This window comes from Monopterus albus, unplaced genomic scaffold, assembly GCF_001952655.1.
Source record: "Monopterus albus unplaced genomic scaffold, M_albus_1.0 scaffold75.1, whole genome shotgun sequence".
Lineage (NCBI taxonomy): Eukaryota > Metazoa > Chordata > Actinopteri > Synbranchiformes > Synbranchidae > Monopterus > Monopterus albus.
In genome coordinates, this window is record NW_018127955.1 from 144,951 (window position 1) to 159,810 (window position 14,860).

Consider the following 14,860-nt stretch of genomic DNA (forward strand, 5'->3'; position numbering starts at 1 on the left):
GTAAGGTCCAATGTTTCCCTTTTAAATATAGTGTAGTAGAAGTAAATTAGTAGTCCACAAAAATATTAGTCCCAAATAAGATAAATTCTGCACCTGAATATGCTATTTCGTCAGTAGAGGGCAGTGGAGAGTCGTAGGATACCATGACTACTTTATTTGCTACTCTGCTTTAGCTTCCTTGTAGCTAACACCGTTCTTGCTGACAGCACAGATTGTGGCTCCGATAGGTGTGTTGTGTCAGCTGACAGTTGTGTGATGCTAGCATGTTAGCTTTGAAGTTAGCAAGCAGATGCTGCTAATTTAGCGTTTCTCTAGATAGCGCATTGATGGAATTTTCTTTGTGTTACCTGAGCATTAATTATGTGACCCACAGCGAGGTGATGTATTTATAAACAAACTACCTACGTCGCTTTTTAGCACCAGCAAGCCAGAAGCTAGGAAGATTTGCTTCCTAGCGACCGTAGCTACCTAGCTATGACCGCATGCTAGCCAACAAGTAATCGTCTTAATGGAGAACCCAAGCTTTTAGGAATGACCTTAAGTTATGTGAGAAAACTGTAAACTCGCGGATTCTGCTTTGATAAATGTTAGTTAAATGGCAAAAACTGAGCAGCGCAATGGACTTGATATGTGGGGCAGCAAAGAGAAGGTAACAGATAATGAGAAAGAGTCTTATGGATCCGACCCAGTGGTAAACGGCAGTGCCATCCCAGGGGAGAAACAGGTGGACAGGTATGGGTTCGCCGTTGACGCCCACCAGTACTCCAGAGACTCGTAAGTGAGATTTCATAATGCTCAATTTTCCTACCATATTTGATTAAATGGACCGTCGCGTAGTGGCAGCTACTTTGTTCTTGCACTTTTTGAACAGGTAAAGGTGAGCAAAAATAATCTCTCTGCCTCGCTCACACACAGTTTGTCACGAAATCACTCCTTTCAGCTGTTGTAGGGATGGTGTCATTTGAATGTGGAAGAAGGAATAAACAAAGAATAGTTAATTCCAAGAGCTGGCTCATTGACCTGTTTTACATCTTAATTTCTTGTCAACTGAATCTTTTTGTTTTATGACACTTGAAAAAGTGAAATTATGTCTACTTTGGCTCCTTGGCCTCGACACAAAGTTACATATGTTTATGGATTGTGAGAACTTCAAGAAGGATGTTTTATTCTCAGATTATTTAACATTAAGAAGATTATATGAGCATAAACATGGAAACCATCTAGTGAATAATTATTTTAAAAAATCACAAATCAAGAAAGTTTATATATGTAGTGGAATGTTTTGTTTTGTTTTTTGTTTTTATTTCTACTCTTGTCAATTAACTTATGAGTGCTTAAGATGGGAGCCACTCCCATAGACCACTGTAAATTCCTTAAAAGTTGGTATTCAGCATTCCTTGTTCTTACCTTACTTGCTCAGATTCCATCAGGCACCAAAAGAGAAACCGCCTTGTTTCTGTGATGGATTGTCTTTAAATAGCTGCTGAACTGATATTTGTACAAACCAAAACTTAATGGTTGTTGTTAATAGACTTGCCTATTCTTTCTTCTTAGACCCTCTAGACTCAAATTCCCTCTAGTTTTCTGAGCTCTTCTAACCTAAAGCTATTGGGTCTTGATTCCTTGACAGGGTAGCAAGATAAATGTGATGGGTCATAAAATCATTAATGGAATATTATAGTGGACATAAGTCCAGAAGCTTAAGAACCACTGGTCTAGGTTACTATAAAGCACAGGAGCATCAAACTTTTGCTGTAGTGGCCCCTAGACTGTGGAACAGCCTCCACCTGAATATCAGAAGTGCCCCCAGTAGTTCTGCCTCAAAGGCCAATTTTATTCTTTGACAGTTTCACCTGCATATCATCCCTGTTTGTGTTGTGTGAACACTAAAGTTGAATCTCTTGCTCCAAAATGAAAAATTCAAGTTGGCTTCTTATACTGAAATGTTTGTGTTTGCCTCTTTGAAAACAGAATAGCTATTATACAGTCCACTACGCTGTCTGCTGTGATATAACCAATCCCAGTTGAGTTCAGAGCTCATTATCATGACACTAGTTCACAGGAGAAACAGGCTTTAAGACTTCCTCATTGCATTTCTGAACTGGGGTAGACTGGTTTTTGGTACTATGCATCTCATTACTGTAGTGAACTGCAAAACACACTCATTCCTCTGAGAGATGCTATTGCTTTTCTACCTTAAATGGCTCATATTATTTGTGATTGATTAATGTTACTTTGTATGTGTGAAGGGTGTTTGGCTGTATTGAACTGTATTGTTATGATGTCAAGTCTTTCTTGCAAAAGACACTGTGATCTTAATTGAGTTTTCCTCACTAAATAAAGTTTAACTAAGTGTCCTCTATCTGTGATAATGATTTTTAACTTTGCTCTAAAAATTATAGTGTTGTTTTTAACTCTACTTTTTAACTAAAGTGACTGAAGTGACAACCCAGGCCTGTCAGCTATCACACAATATTTAGTGGTGAAGTTCTGTTTTAAAGATATAAAAGAAAACATCATAAATTAGACTTATTAGTTCAGCCAAGTCACTGTGATAACTTTATACAGACATAAGTGATTGACAGCTTGTGAACTTTCCTTAGCTATGGTATGCAAAACCCAGTCAGTCCTGCCATGTGTTTGGTATATCAACACAGGACAGTATGTGAATGACAATATGGCTGCTCTGATCTTCAGTAGGACTGTAGTGCCGATTAATACACAATTAAATGTGCCAAAGAATGGGAAAGCATTCATATGGAAGCTCAGTATTTGAGTTAAATGATGTTTACCTATTATTTGGCCCAAAAGACAGGGGTGTCAGGCCATGCTGTCATAAATCTTCAGCCTCACAATAAGCAAAACCATTTTCCAGACCTAACCTACCCTAACACAAAGCATCTGTGAACCCTGTCCTAACCCAAGCAAAGAGTAGATGTGTAGCTTGACACACAACACCTGGATTGTTTTCACTCAGGTTAAGCAGTGGCTGGCCCAACTGGCTTGTAGTGGCAGTCACCTCTGCAGTGAGCCATCAGCTTATGTTTTGTGTAGGAGGTTGTAGAGAACTGACTAGGGGAAGTTTCTCCCGCAGCTTCCTGTTTTCCTCATACTTCACTGCTGATGGCAAGTGTTCCACATTTCCTGTGTGGACAAGGGAGAGATGAGCCTCCTCTGGTGGCAGGTTTCGCCTGCCATAAGTACAGGGGAGTGACAGAGTATAGTAAAGCCAGTGTCGGTGTGTTTGAAAATTATTTGTTCAGTCAGTGACATTGTCTCCTGTCTCCACAGTGCTGAAGAAATCCCCATCGAGGTGATTAGGCAGCGGGAGGCAAAATGGCTGGAGATGCTCAAGAGCTGGGAGGCTAAAAAACACAAGAAGGTCTGCTGTGTTTTAACTCAAAATTATATCTGACTCCATCCCTGTCCGAGCAGAGTGTTTTATATTACTAGTAATTTAATGTACACTTTGTAGCGTAGGTCTGATTTGGAACATGGTTTTAAAACCAGGTGTTGTTTTTTATTCCAAGTATTTTTTATTGAAGTTCTGTTATTGTTCACACAGTTGGTACAATTGTTTGCTTCAGTTTCCTACAAAATAAAATCTGTTAAGCAGAACAGAAACTGCAATGATCCATCAAGAACAGTGAACACCATGAAAAGTGTAACATATTAAAAAAATATGGAAAAACTAAAGAAAGTACATAATAATAATAATTACAGAAGAAGATGCAACCTAAACCAGAGCCACTACTGATGAAGGCTGAGAGTTGCATTAGTAGATATGGACATATGGATATGATTCTTTTAAGGTGGAGGGTATCCAACAGTCTTAAATAAATAGTTGTGATAATCAGTCTCACAATAGTGGATTATTGTACACCGCAGTATTCACATTGCCCTCCAAGGTCTGTGTTCTCTTATTGCCTTCTGCAGGATCTAACTGTGCATGTGTTGTATAACAGGTGAAGGAGCGCTGTCAGAAGGGGATCCCTCCATCCCTGCGTGGACGGGCCTGGCTCTACCTCACTGGAGGCAAAGTGAAAAGAGAGCAAAACAAGGGCAAGTTCCAGGTCAGATAGATATTAGTGAACCCTGCTATCATCAAGTTATTTGACTTCAAAAACATACCTTTTTTGTGCTTGGGAGAAATCACTGTAGTGTGTTGCAAAAATTAGATGCAAAATTAAAAATGCATACCCAGGATGTATGTATGTTCACTGTTGAAGTGTCGCATATCACTGACAACTAGACGGTGGCAACCTACTGCCTCGATGAGTCAGTTTTAATATTAGCATTATATTCAGCATCCATACAAGTTGTTAAATTTGAAATAATGTTTTCATTACATTGATATTATGGCTGATGTGCTATCTTAGAATAGAACAGCAATGATGCTTCATATTTACACGTCTTCGACCTGAATGCTGATGAAGCTGGTGCTAATTATCTTGCTAACTACATATTATTAAATCTGCTAGAGACAGTTTCAGGCAACAAAATGAGCCATCACTGGCCACAACTAAGAAGCCTGTTGTGTTTTTTGTACGTGTGTGTGTGAGTGTGTGTGTGTGAAATCAGAGCTCATTGATTCAAACATTTGACAGCCATAGCAACAGGATTAGTGAGCACGTGTCCTTATACAAGGCTTGTTACTTCACTGGAGCTTGTAGTTCAAGAATTTCCTGCATCATCAATTTGCTCATAAACAGCAGCTGGTGGAAAATGTTTCAAGTATATAGTTGTTGCAAAAGCTCACAAAGTTGTGTGTTTTTAGCAACTTGACAACCATCCAGGAGATCCTAAATGGGTCGATATCATTGAGAGGGACCTCCATCGACAGTTCCCCTTCCATGAAATGTTTGCAGCAAGAGGAGGTCATGGGTAAGCAGTGCCATCTGAACGCCTTATGTAATGCTTATCCTTAAAGGTTCTGAATGTACTTTGTGTGTGTTCATACATGCAGGCAGCAGGACCTGCTCCGCATCCTGAAGGCTTATACTCTATATCGTCCCGAAGAAGGTTACTGCCAGGCTCAGGCTCCTGTTGCTGCTGTGCTCCTCATGCATATGCCAGCTGAGGTGAAACCACACACTAGTGATTAATTATTTTAACTCCTCTACTGTATAAAAAGTGTAGTTGATATTAGAACCTTACTACTCTGATGACAGGGTCAATAGGAATAACTCAACAGAGTGTGAATGAAGGATATACTAGTCAAAAATTCACTGTGAAATTTTTACAGCATTTCTTTAACCAGTGCACTATTTCTGTGCTAGTGTGGTTTATTGAATATATATATATATATATAGTCATCATTTTTATCTTTAAACACCACATTTTATAGTATGAAAATGCCTATACTTGTTTCCTTCCTTTGTCCTAGGATGCATTCTGGGTCCTTGTCCAAATCTGTGAGAAATACCTTCCTGGATACTACAGTTCAGGGCTGGTAAGGGTCCAGAGAGAGACACAGTCACATCAGCCTGAGAACATCACAGTACAGCTTAACAGGATTGCATAGTCGGCATTCAACATGCCAGTTATTACCTATCCAAACCCTGCTAAAATAAACTCTAGTCTGTTGTAAGCATTAACACACTCACGATATTGTGATACTGCTACATTTCTAAGACGTTCTAGGGCTGGCTATTTTCACTCTTGTATGTTTTCCAGGAAATTACACTGTCCACGATTTATGGCTCAAATATATTCGACCTCAGTATTCAAGCTGCTTGCTCTCATTTAGCTTTAGTTTATAAAGTCTGTCAACATAATACCACCACCAGCAACATATTAAATGTCTCAAGCTGGTGTCTCTTAGCTGGACACTAATATGCCAAGAACTCAATAACATGAGGTGGTGACCAAGCTATCAGGATAAGATAATCAGATGAAGCAAAAAGAGTTTCTCTCTCTTCACTGACTGCTCTTTTCATACTGTCTCTGCAGGAGGCAATACAGCTGGACGGAGAGATCCTGTATGCTCTGCTGCGGCATGTATCTCCTGTAGCCCACCGCCACCTGAAGAAGCACAAGCTGGATCCCATCCTGTATATGACTGAGTGGTTCATGTGTGCATTCTCTCGCACTCTGCCGTGGGCATCGGTGCTGCGTGTCTGGGACATGTTCCTTTGTGAGGGTGAGATGATGACACACTCTCTGTTAATAAATCACAAAGTGAGACGTGCTCCTGAAGACAGAACGCTGTTAATAAATCACTAATATGAATTCAGGTGAAGTGAGACGTGCTCCTGAAGACAGAACAGAATGAACTCTAGGGAGAAGAGCTAGTATATAATTTTCCTCAAGGCCCTGTCATGTGCTTGTCATCATCTCCTTTAATTTTACCTGTAAAACACCTGAGCACGATTGCATTTAAAGTAACAAGGCAAATGGTGAGTGCATGAAGTCTCACTATTTTAATTTGGAATAAGGATTATGCAAATTGAAACTGTCAAGCCCACAGCAGGATTGTTGAACCTAATCCAAGTCCATGTGGCAACATCATAGTTATGCACCTAGATATCTAGTTTCATGTTTATCAGCTGTATAAAGTATGGATGTCATGACAGCTCCCCCAAGTGAAGCCACTGCAACTCAGTTGCCCCCTCATGGCTGGTTGCAGTGTTGCAGTATGTGTCATAAATCTCGCCGTCTCCATATTAGTGGACGGGACATGAGCCAAACTAAAAGCTTAGTGTATAAATCAGATAAGTTTTTGCCAGAGGTCACTTCTATGGTTTTTGGTAGATTTTATCACATGGATGTGTGTACAAGTGGTAATTGTTCTGGTGTTTGTTTTTAGTAATTTAATGATATAAAAAGAGGTGTTTTTTTGGTTGATTTGACAGCTTTGATTGGCAGTCCCATACTTTCACTCCACTTCTGGTCACTGCTGCACAGAATCTGGTTGCAACAAAGCAAGATGGCAGCCGCTCTATTCACGATATTTTAACTTCATTTTTGCATAGTGGAGGGAAGTGGTGACACCTCGTCCATCAAAGGTCGTGATTTAGAAATGAATTGGTCTTTCAGATGGTCCCTGTATTCCAACATTACTGAAGATATTACATGTTCTCTGATGTGATTCTGTTCTCAGGAGTGAAGATCCTCTTCCGAGTGGGTCTGGTTCTCCTGAAATGCATGTTGGGATCCCAGGAGAATCTGAGGGCTTGCCAAGGTCTCTATGAAACAATGGAGCTGCTCCGAGCCATAAAGCCACAGTACATGCAGGAAGGCTTCCTAGTACAGAAGGTACACTGTCACTGTTGGAATTTGTGTTATTTATTTTATTCTTTTGTCTCAGTGCCTACTGCAGGATCCCTCTTTAACTTTGCCCCCCTGTGGTTGTGGTAATAGTGGTGTAAAAAGATTTAGCCTGTAATCTGCTGGAATGCTTCACCCTCACAAGTGATTCACACTCACTCTCCCCTTGTTTTTCAGATTATAGAGTTATCAGTGTCTGAAAAAGACATCGAGAAGGAACATCACACTCAGCTGCGCCGTTGGAAGGAGTCTCACGGAGATCTACACTGTAAGTCCCCTCCACGGATGCATGGTGCCAAGGCCATCATGACTGCCGAGCCGCCCACCTGGCAGGAGCTGAGACAGCGGCCCACAATCATTGTAGACTCTCTGCTGCCATCCAAGACAGATGTGATACAGGCAGAGGATGCAAAGGAAAATGGAAAGACTCAAGAGGAAAAGCACAAGAAAATGGTCCTGCCTCCACAGGAGACAGGTAATCTTTACCTTTCCCCCAGTGACCCTTCACTTCTCCTCAAACAACTGACCATACAAGGGTCCAAAGAGAGTGTGAGCAGTGCAGAGCATGACACTTACTTGTAGTAGGGTCAGTTTCACACCGGTTTACATACAGAAATCATTCCATGTAACCTTTACTAACTCCACAGAGACACTGTTCATGGTTTTCAGTCACAGCTGTCAATGACATGATAAACCTTTCTGACTTCATGAGAACAGAGACGAGTTTTTGTACAAGTTCTGCCATCATGAAGCTCCGGGAGAAGTTATGGAATTTAGAATCGCACGCTACTGCTGCTATTAAAAGTAATGTTCTGATTCTTTCTTTTGTAAAAGAAGTTAGATTTTGTCTTAACTGATAAGATCTTTTCTAGGGCACTTTGCCTTTATAGTCTTCCTCTTTAGGTGGGTTTCCATCCGCCAGTTTTTATGCACAGTTTCAATTTGTGCATAAAAAAAGCATAGTAGAAAATCTCTAAATTAAAAAGAAAAATTTAAAGCATTACCATAAAGTTTTTATACTATGTTGGTCTATCATTAAAACAAAAAAGTGCCATGGAAACAGATTTAACCAATAAAACATGATAGACATGAATCACGTGACTTGACATCCACCAAAGTGAAAAAATAGTGTCAGGCCAAAATAGATGAGTGTGGAGCAATGAGGAGACTGTGATGTACCTCAAAATAATACATGCATCCAACAGAATAGCCACGTTTCTATCATATTTTCTACATTGTTTCACCGTTTGGGGTTTGATTGATGCCCTTTTATTACATCACCATTATGCACCCTCGTGTTGTGCGTTGGTGTGATGAAAAGTAGTGCTACCAGATGCTACTCAACAAGCCAACTTCTACTGTTTGCATAATGATAGTGGGTGGATATTAATGTGCTTGAAGGTGCCCTTTTATTTTAATTTGCACTACATTTGGATGGAAACCCACCTGTTGCCTACGTTAGTCACTGTGCTGCCAACACAGGAATGAAGGAAAAGGGGTTCAGGAACATTTATGCCACTAAGCCAAAGATTTATAATGAGTATTTTTGAGATGTTCCTCCAGCTGTTAGTTCAATCATATTGTCTTACCGTATTTGTTTTCCATGTGGGAGAGTGTATTCATGTTTTAAATGAGCTACGGTAAAAATGTTTTGGAGAAAGTAAATATTAAGCTGTTGTTGCACAAGGGTTAATGGTTCTTTAGACATAAATGTATTTAATTGTTCTATGAAAGAAAAAGACAGTGTTTGCTTTGCAAGAATCCCAATTTCAGTTTAAACAATGTGTTTAATTGTTCTTTTTTGATCCTAAAACCAAGAAATCTAGATGTACCTAATGTTATCTTAGGTATCAACAAGCAAGTTCAAGTCATGTACAAATACAGTGTTCAACCTAATGGCATTATTTAGCTGAATCAACAAGCCAACTTTCACTAAGTTATTTGAAATTCATATCTCTGTATAATTTTTTAGGATTTGCTTTTCATTGTAAAGGGCTTATGTGTAGATGTGAGGAAAAATATTGACCAACAATATAGTAAAGGTCAAAGGAGCCATAAATCAGATATTATGTGTACTTATTTTATCTGTTGCAAATGAACAAAAAGTTGAAGAAAAAACTTGGATTCATATGTAGTCAACTTCTAACAGTCCCAGATATTGGAAATAGCTTGTGTAGCTCTAATGGCTTACAGTTAATGCAGGCCATTTGTGGGTATGTGTTGATTTTAAATATTATTTTTAAATATATGCTACAGTTTATTTGTTATCTGTTCAGAAGCAGTGTTTACCTGCTTTAATAATTAGATTTGAAAATACTCTAATCTGTTTCTAGTAATCAGCACACACATTTAACCAACTTGCTCTGCTTCCCCAGAGTTTTTGGTTTTTATGGAGCCGCTTGGAGCTGTACTGTCCTGTAGAGGGCGCCACTGAGCTTCATACAGGGATTAGAAAACTAGCTGGCCAGTCATTCTGACTTACACAGGTTATACAGGATGTGCTTTGCCAGTCAAAACCTTTATGCTGATTTCTTTTATTATTATTTTTTATCTTTCATCAAGATAATAAACAAAAATATTAGACTGGTTGGTGGGTTGTACCTTTTTACTAATTATATTTAAAGGTAACACCAATTAAGTCTGGAGCTTGTAAATTGGTAGCTGTATCCTTTTATTTTAATCAGTATTTAGGACTTTATCTCTGATTTGTTGCTCGCTTGACTTAAAATCATCTTTTATCTGCAATATGTTTTTATACAAATTGCATTTAAATCAATAAAGTTTGAAGTTTCACAGATTGGTCACATTTTTGCATTTTATACTGACAAGTTCCCCGTCTTATTCCCTGCACTTAATGTTAAAAAAAGAGAGAGATAACAAGTGCCACACAGACTGGATTGAAAAAGCAGGATTTCTATACACCCTGTGTTATCACTCTGCACCCTCACACCCGCCCTCACCCACAACACACTTCCTTGGACACCTGTTTCTCCGGCTCTTTCAGCTCTTTGAGGAATTTGCATCTCAAATACGGTGAATTCCCACAGCACTGTCCAGAGCGCCTCGCACAGTCATTTGCCTCTGGGTTCTGAATGGAGTCTTCTGCATATATACTGGCCTCCTTCTTCTTCCTCTACAGGTTCAGCTGCAGTCCAAGAACATGACAGCCAAGAATGTTCTCCTCTACATTTTAATTTCCCAACCAGTGAAACCCAAGCACTGATTTAATTATGTACCCAAGTACAAGTTCCTTAGCATGTAATTGCATTGTTGCTGAGTTCTTTTGGTTGTCTATGGACATTTTCTCTCTTTTAAGAAAACACTTGGTGACACATGAAATTAATATTTTTAAATTTAATGCTCTGCTGAAATGACAGGCTATAGTTTCCATGTGCCACATTGTTGAGACTCCTTCCCAACCCCCACAGTGGTGTTTTCTGTTTCAGTGATCTTGTGTTTTGTTATTAGTGTGTTTTTGTATTATCTCTTTTGTGCCTCTCATTATCTGTAAACAATGCTTGCTTGTCCGCCCCTTCTCTACTTTACTCCACCCTTTTGCATCAATGCAAAGCCCCCCACCCACCACCACCACCTGTCTCTCTTTCAGTACGCTGATGCTCAGGGACATTCGCTACACCCCGGCATAGACTAGGGCAGGGTGTAATGGGAGACTGTCTTAATGGCTAATCTGCAGAGGAGGAGGAGGAGGAGACGTGACCTAGACGTGACCCATGATCACACTCTCGGAAAAGAGCAGGGTAGCCTCAGCGTGTTCAAGAATATCATGGTACCCTCTCTCACAAGTCAGTTTTTCTGTTTCTTCCATTTGTTCTTTCAAAAGTTCTATATATGAAAACATGAACTGTCCACCATCAACCTTTCAAGAATCGTATAGTCTTCTACAGAGAATCAGGGCACTCCATTTTCTATGCATTTTCTCTTTTTCTCCCAGTTTGGTGTGGCCATGTTTCCTAGTCCATGCTGTTGCTCCGGCCAGGGTTAGGAGGTCTACTGTGTTTTAAAATAAAAAGTCACAAGGGTCTATGTTGGTGTGGACATGTTTCTACAAAGACTTGTGAGGAGATGAAATATGATCCAGTTTGAGTAATACAGTATCTAGAGTATGAGCAGTAAGGGTCGGGCTCTGAAAACCTACACAGCGGTTTATGATACTATGAGGCAACTCTGGAAAGCCATCATAGTGGCAGATGTTATATCCATCTTGGCATCTGCAAAATTCAAATTGCAGAGTAATTTACCAGCATATATTTTATTAGACAGTGCAGCCTGTTGCCAGATGATGTTGCACTGTGGGGGTATCGTGGGGAAGATGATCCCATGAGGCCATATGTGTGAAGTGTCTGGGAGATTATAGTCTGGCTTCATGAGCTGTAAAGCTTCTTTCAAAGCTTTTTGGTAACAAAAACCAATGGTCTGTGCCTTTATCCCTGGCCTGTTATCCGTCATCATGCCCTGTGCCTGGTGGTGTTGGTAGTGGCCGGATTAGTTTTTTTTCTATTGTACTGTGTGTGTGAGCCAAGCACTGGGACCTCATGTATGCTCCTGTTTGGGACTTTTCCAAGTTTGGGGGCTTTGATATAAAGTTTCAAGTAGCAGAGCTGCACATGTGGGACAGGAAGCAGAGTTGGAGTGGAAGGTGTCAGGGGTCAGACAGATGCTCATTCAGTAGACAGCGGACAGGAAGTGGACAGGTCCTTTTATGGTTCTGCTCTGCGTAACAGTAGCTGGTCATGTAGCCCTTATTAGCCTTTTTTTTTTTTTTCTTTTCCTTTTGAACACGGGCTTATGATTTAGGAAATGAGAATGCACACGTGTTTGGCTCCAGCTGGGGATCCCCCTGTTCTCCTTTATAGCAACTGAGTGTCTTATGACTCATCATGAGACTCATCTATACAGATTAGTGCATCACAGCTTCGGGTCGGTGTCCAAGCTATTGTTCCAGTTTAAGGCCAGTTTTATTCTCTGCAAAGTTTAAAAATAAAGCAACATTTGAGCCTGGCATTCACATCTGGGAACAAATTAATGAAATGGGAAAATCATGTTTCTTTCCACTTAAAGTGCAGCAATTTCTTTAAATCAAGCTCTCACATTTGTTGTTTTCTCAAACGACAGGAGACTGTCAACTCTCTGTACCTTGGTGTTGCCCGGTCAGTTTTATCTGTTTGCAACAGATTCAGAATGCCACAGATGTGTTTTAGGTCATCAAAGATCAAATCATCCATTTATTCTGGGCTCTGTCCACTAGATTTTAGCATGTTTGAAGTTGGCAGGCTCCTGGTCACACATTAACCTCCAGACCTGTCAGGTTTTCTGTTTTAAGGACCTTGTTGTGACCTCAGACCTCTTGAACTCTCTGTATTTTCCTTCACCCACTGTTGACTGTCAGCTTCCTGCTTACAACTTAGATTTTAAGACCTTTTGTTTTGTATTTCTGTTTCAGTGTCCTGTTTTCTATGTTTATCTGCTTTGTGCAGCATCTTATTTCACTTTAGCTTATAGTTTAAACATATTTTAATTGACTCTGTTACAAATGCACAAAAGTAGCTTGTCAAAGTATTGAATTGTTCAGTATGTTGTTCAACTGGATTATCAGGTTTGTTCGTTGTTGCTCTCAAATACATTATCAATCAGCACTCTTAAAATCGTAAACAATGCTACACAACGTCTTGTAATAACTACAGCAGTAGTTCTCTCTCTATCCTTATAGGTTTGAACATGTTTACAGTAATTGAAAAGCTTAATTGTCTTCCAGTTGTGCATTGACCCTACAATGCATGTTTAATGTGTAGCGTGCAGGAATGTTCTTGTAAATCAGACACCATGACATAATAAAGACATTGTCATAAGCTAACATGTAGATCATGGATGAGTACTTAGCAGCAGAAAGAATAATAATAATAATTAATCTTACTGAATTCTATCTGTAAGTGATTTGTGTGTGCATGTGTGTTATGTTGTCCCACAGTACAACATGAGTGATGATGCCTTTAGTTCCTGGTGTCTGAGATTCTGTCTTGCAACGTTTATTTGGCACTGTTTGTGTTCCATGTTTATCTCTTCAGTGGGGATGTTTGTTGGCGCGTTGCTGCTGTGTTGGTGTGTTTTGCACTAATCTCTATTGATGTCAAGTCACTTCCTGCCATTGTTGTGTCACATCCCCACTGTCTCCTCTCTTCCTGCCCATCTAGTCCCCTCCTTCCCTGACAAGGAAGCCAGAGGCTCAGAGAGGATACACAGAGAGGGGGGCAGTGATGTGAGTGTGTATATTAGTGTCTGTGCATGAGACAGTGAGAGAGAGATCTGCTCTGGCCCTGATAAACCTGGGGCAGGCTGTTATTGATGGTGAGCAGGAGAACACGCATAAAAATAATTTGAAGGTTATCTGTAAGGATGAAAATAAGTAATCCATTTTGTAAAATATTTTAGCTCAAATTCAACACAATGATCACCTGCAGGGTAATTCCACAGATACTGACTGTGATGTTTTCAGCATAAACTGAATTTAAGAACAATTCTGGTTTATTTCACAAAGTAAAATTTGATTCATTCAAATTTTAACTTGCATGATGTATAAAATGTGAAAATAACATCCATTAGGTTATATTCAGTCTCAAAGTAAGCCAGAGGATAGCTGGTTACATTAACTTTATTAGCAAAACCTTTGGTTGTAAACATTGATCACTTTGCAGAATGACTTTGCTGTGCTGGTCTTTCATGCATGCTGTAGTTTATTATTTAGTTTAGTTTTAGTTTTGCTTATTGCATTTATTTTGTTGTGAACTTAGAGCTTTTCAAGGACATTTTGGTTTCAAATGAGTGTTCTAGATCGTCTAGCTAAACTGCTTGACTTCTTAGTTTGTCACTATGTTGCCAGATCTCAGCAGTTACTTTACTGAGTACTTTGTTGTCACAATCAGAAGCAGCATTTTAGAAAAAGTACTTATCCAAGAGAATAAACTGCAATAAAAGTTTGATTCAACATTATTTTTGCATGAATACTTGCACTCTGTGTGTGTGTGTGTGTGTGCTCTTGAAGGATTTATGTGTTCACAGTCCTTGCATACGCACACACACCAGTAAGTGACCTCATAGCCTGTTATAATTGAAGCTAATGACAAAAGCATATGGGTGTCAAGACCTCAGGTTTGAGGTTACAATAGCTTATTGTATTGCATCCAACGCAGTCATGGGTATTGCATAGTGTGTGAACGTAAAAATTGTTGTGTGTTTTGTGCACGTGTGTGTGTGTATGTACATATCTCAACCTTGAAACTAAACTAGGGGCTTGTGTTTCAAAACCCTGTGAAGTTCGGGCACCCGGCATAGAAATCTTCAAAACAGTTCATATTACATGTGCGAGATTAAAGACTCGAGCACTTTCTAAATCCTGCTGTGCATTTACAATATTTCTGTTTTTAGCTTACCTCCTGTTGTCTGGCCCACCGCTGTTTCATACAGTTTTGTGGTTAACGTCAGTCTTACAACCAGGACAAGGAGTGCAGTAACAGATGGATTTTCTCCTCCTGGGTGCGCAGGAAGAGGAAATGTGTGTGCAGGTTTTACTGCAGCT

General features: G+C 39.7%; 1 protein-coding gene across 5 annotated transcripts; it reads left to right on the forward strand.

Moving 5' to 3' along the window:
• The first annotated feature begins 158 nt into the window (after positions 1–158).
• On the forward strand, positions 159–11,739 carry LOC109963476 (TBC1 domain family member 10A-like). 5 transcript variants are annotated; one of them, XR_002275410.1, is made up of 11 exons: positions 159–774; positions 3,292–3,382; positions 3,966–4,073; positions 4,778–4,884; positions 4,967–5,081; positions 5,387–5,452; positions 5,953–6,142; positions 7,103–7,257; positions 7,447–7,744; positions 10,877–11,072; positions 11,222–11,739. XR_002275410.1 is itself a non-coding variant. In XM_020606026.1 (10 exons), exons 1-10 carry the CDS (start codon positions 596–598, stop codon positions 10,882–10,884), a joined length of 1,317 nt encoding a protein of 438 aa, XP_020461682.1. In that variant the 5' UTR covers positions 159–595; the 3' UTR covers positions 10,885–11,739. The 5 variants fall into 5 exon arrangements, 3 of the variants coding, with proteins under 3 accessions (XP_020461682.1, XP_020461681.1, XP_020461680.1); XR_002275411.1 differs by having other exon boundaries at positions 10,877–11,056; XM_020606026.1 differs by having other exon boundaries at positions 10,877–11,739.
• Positions 11,740–14,860: the final 3,121 nt, after the last annotated feature.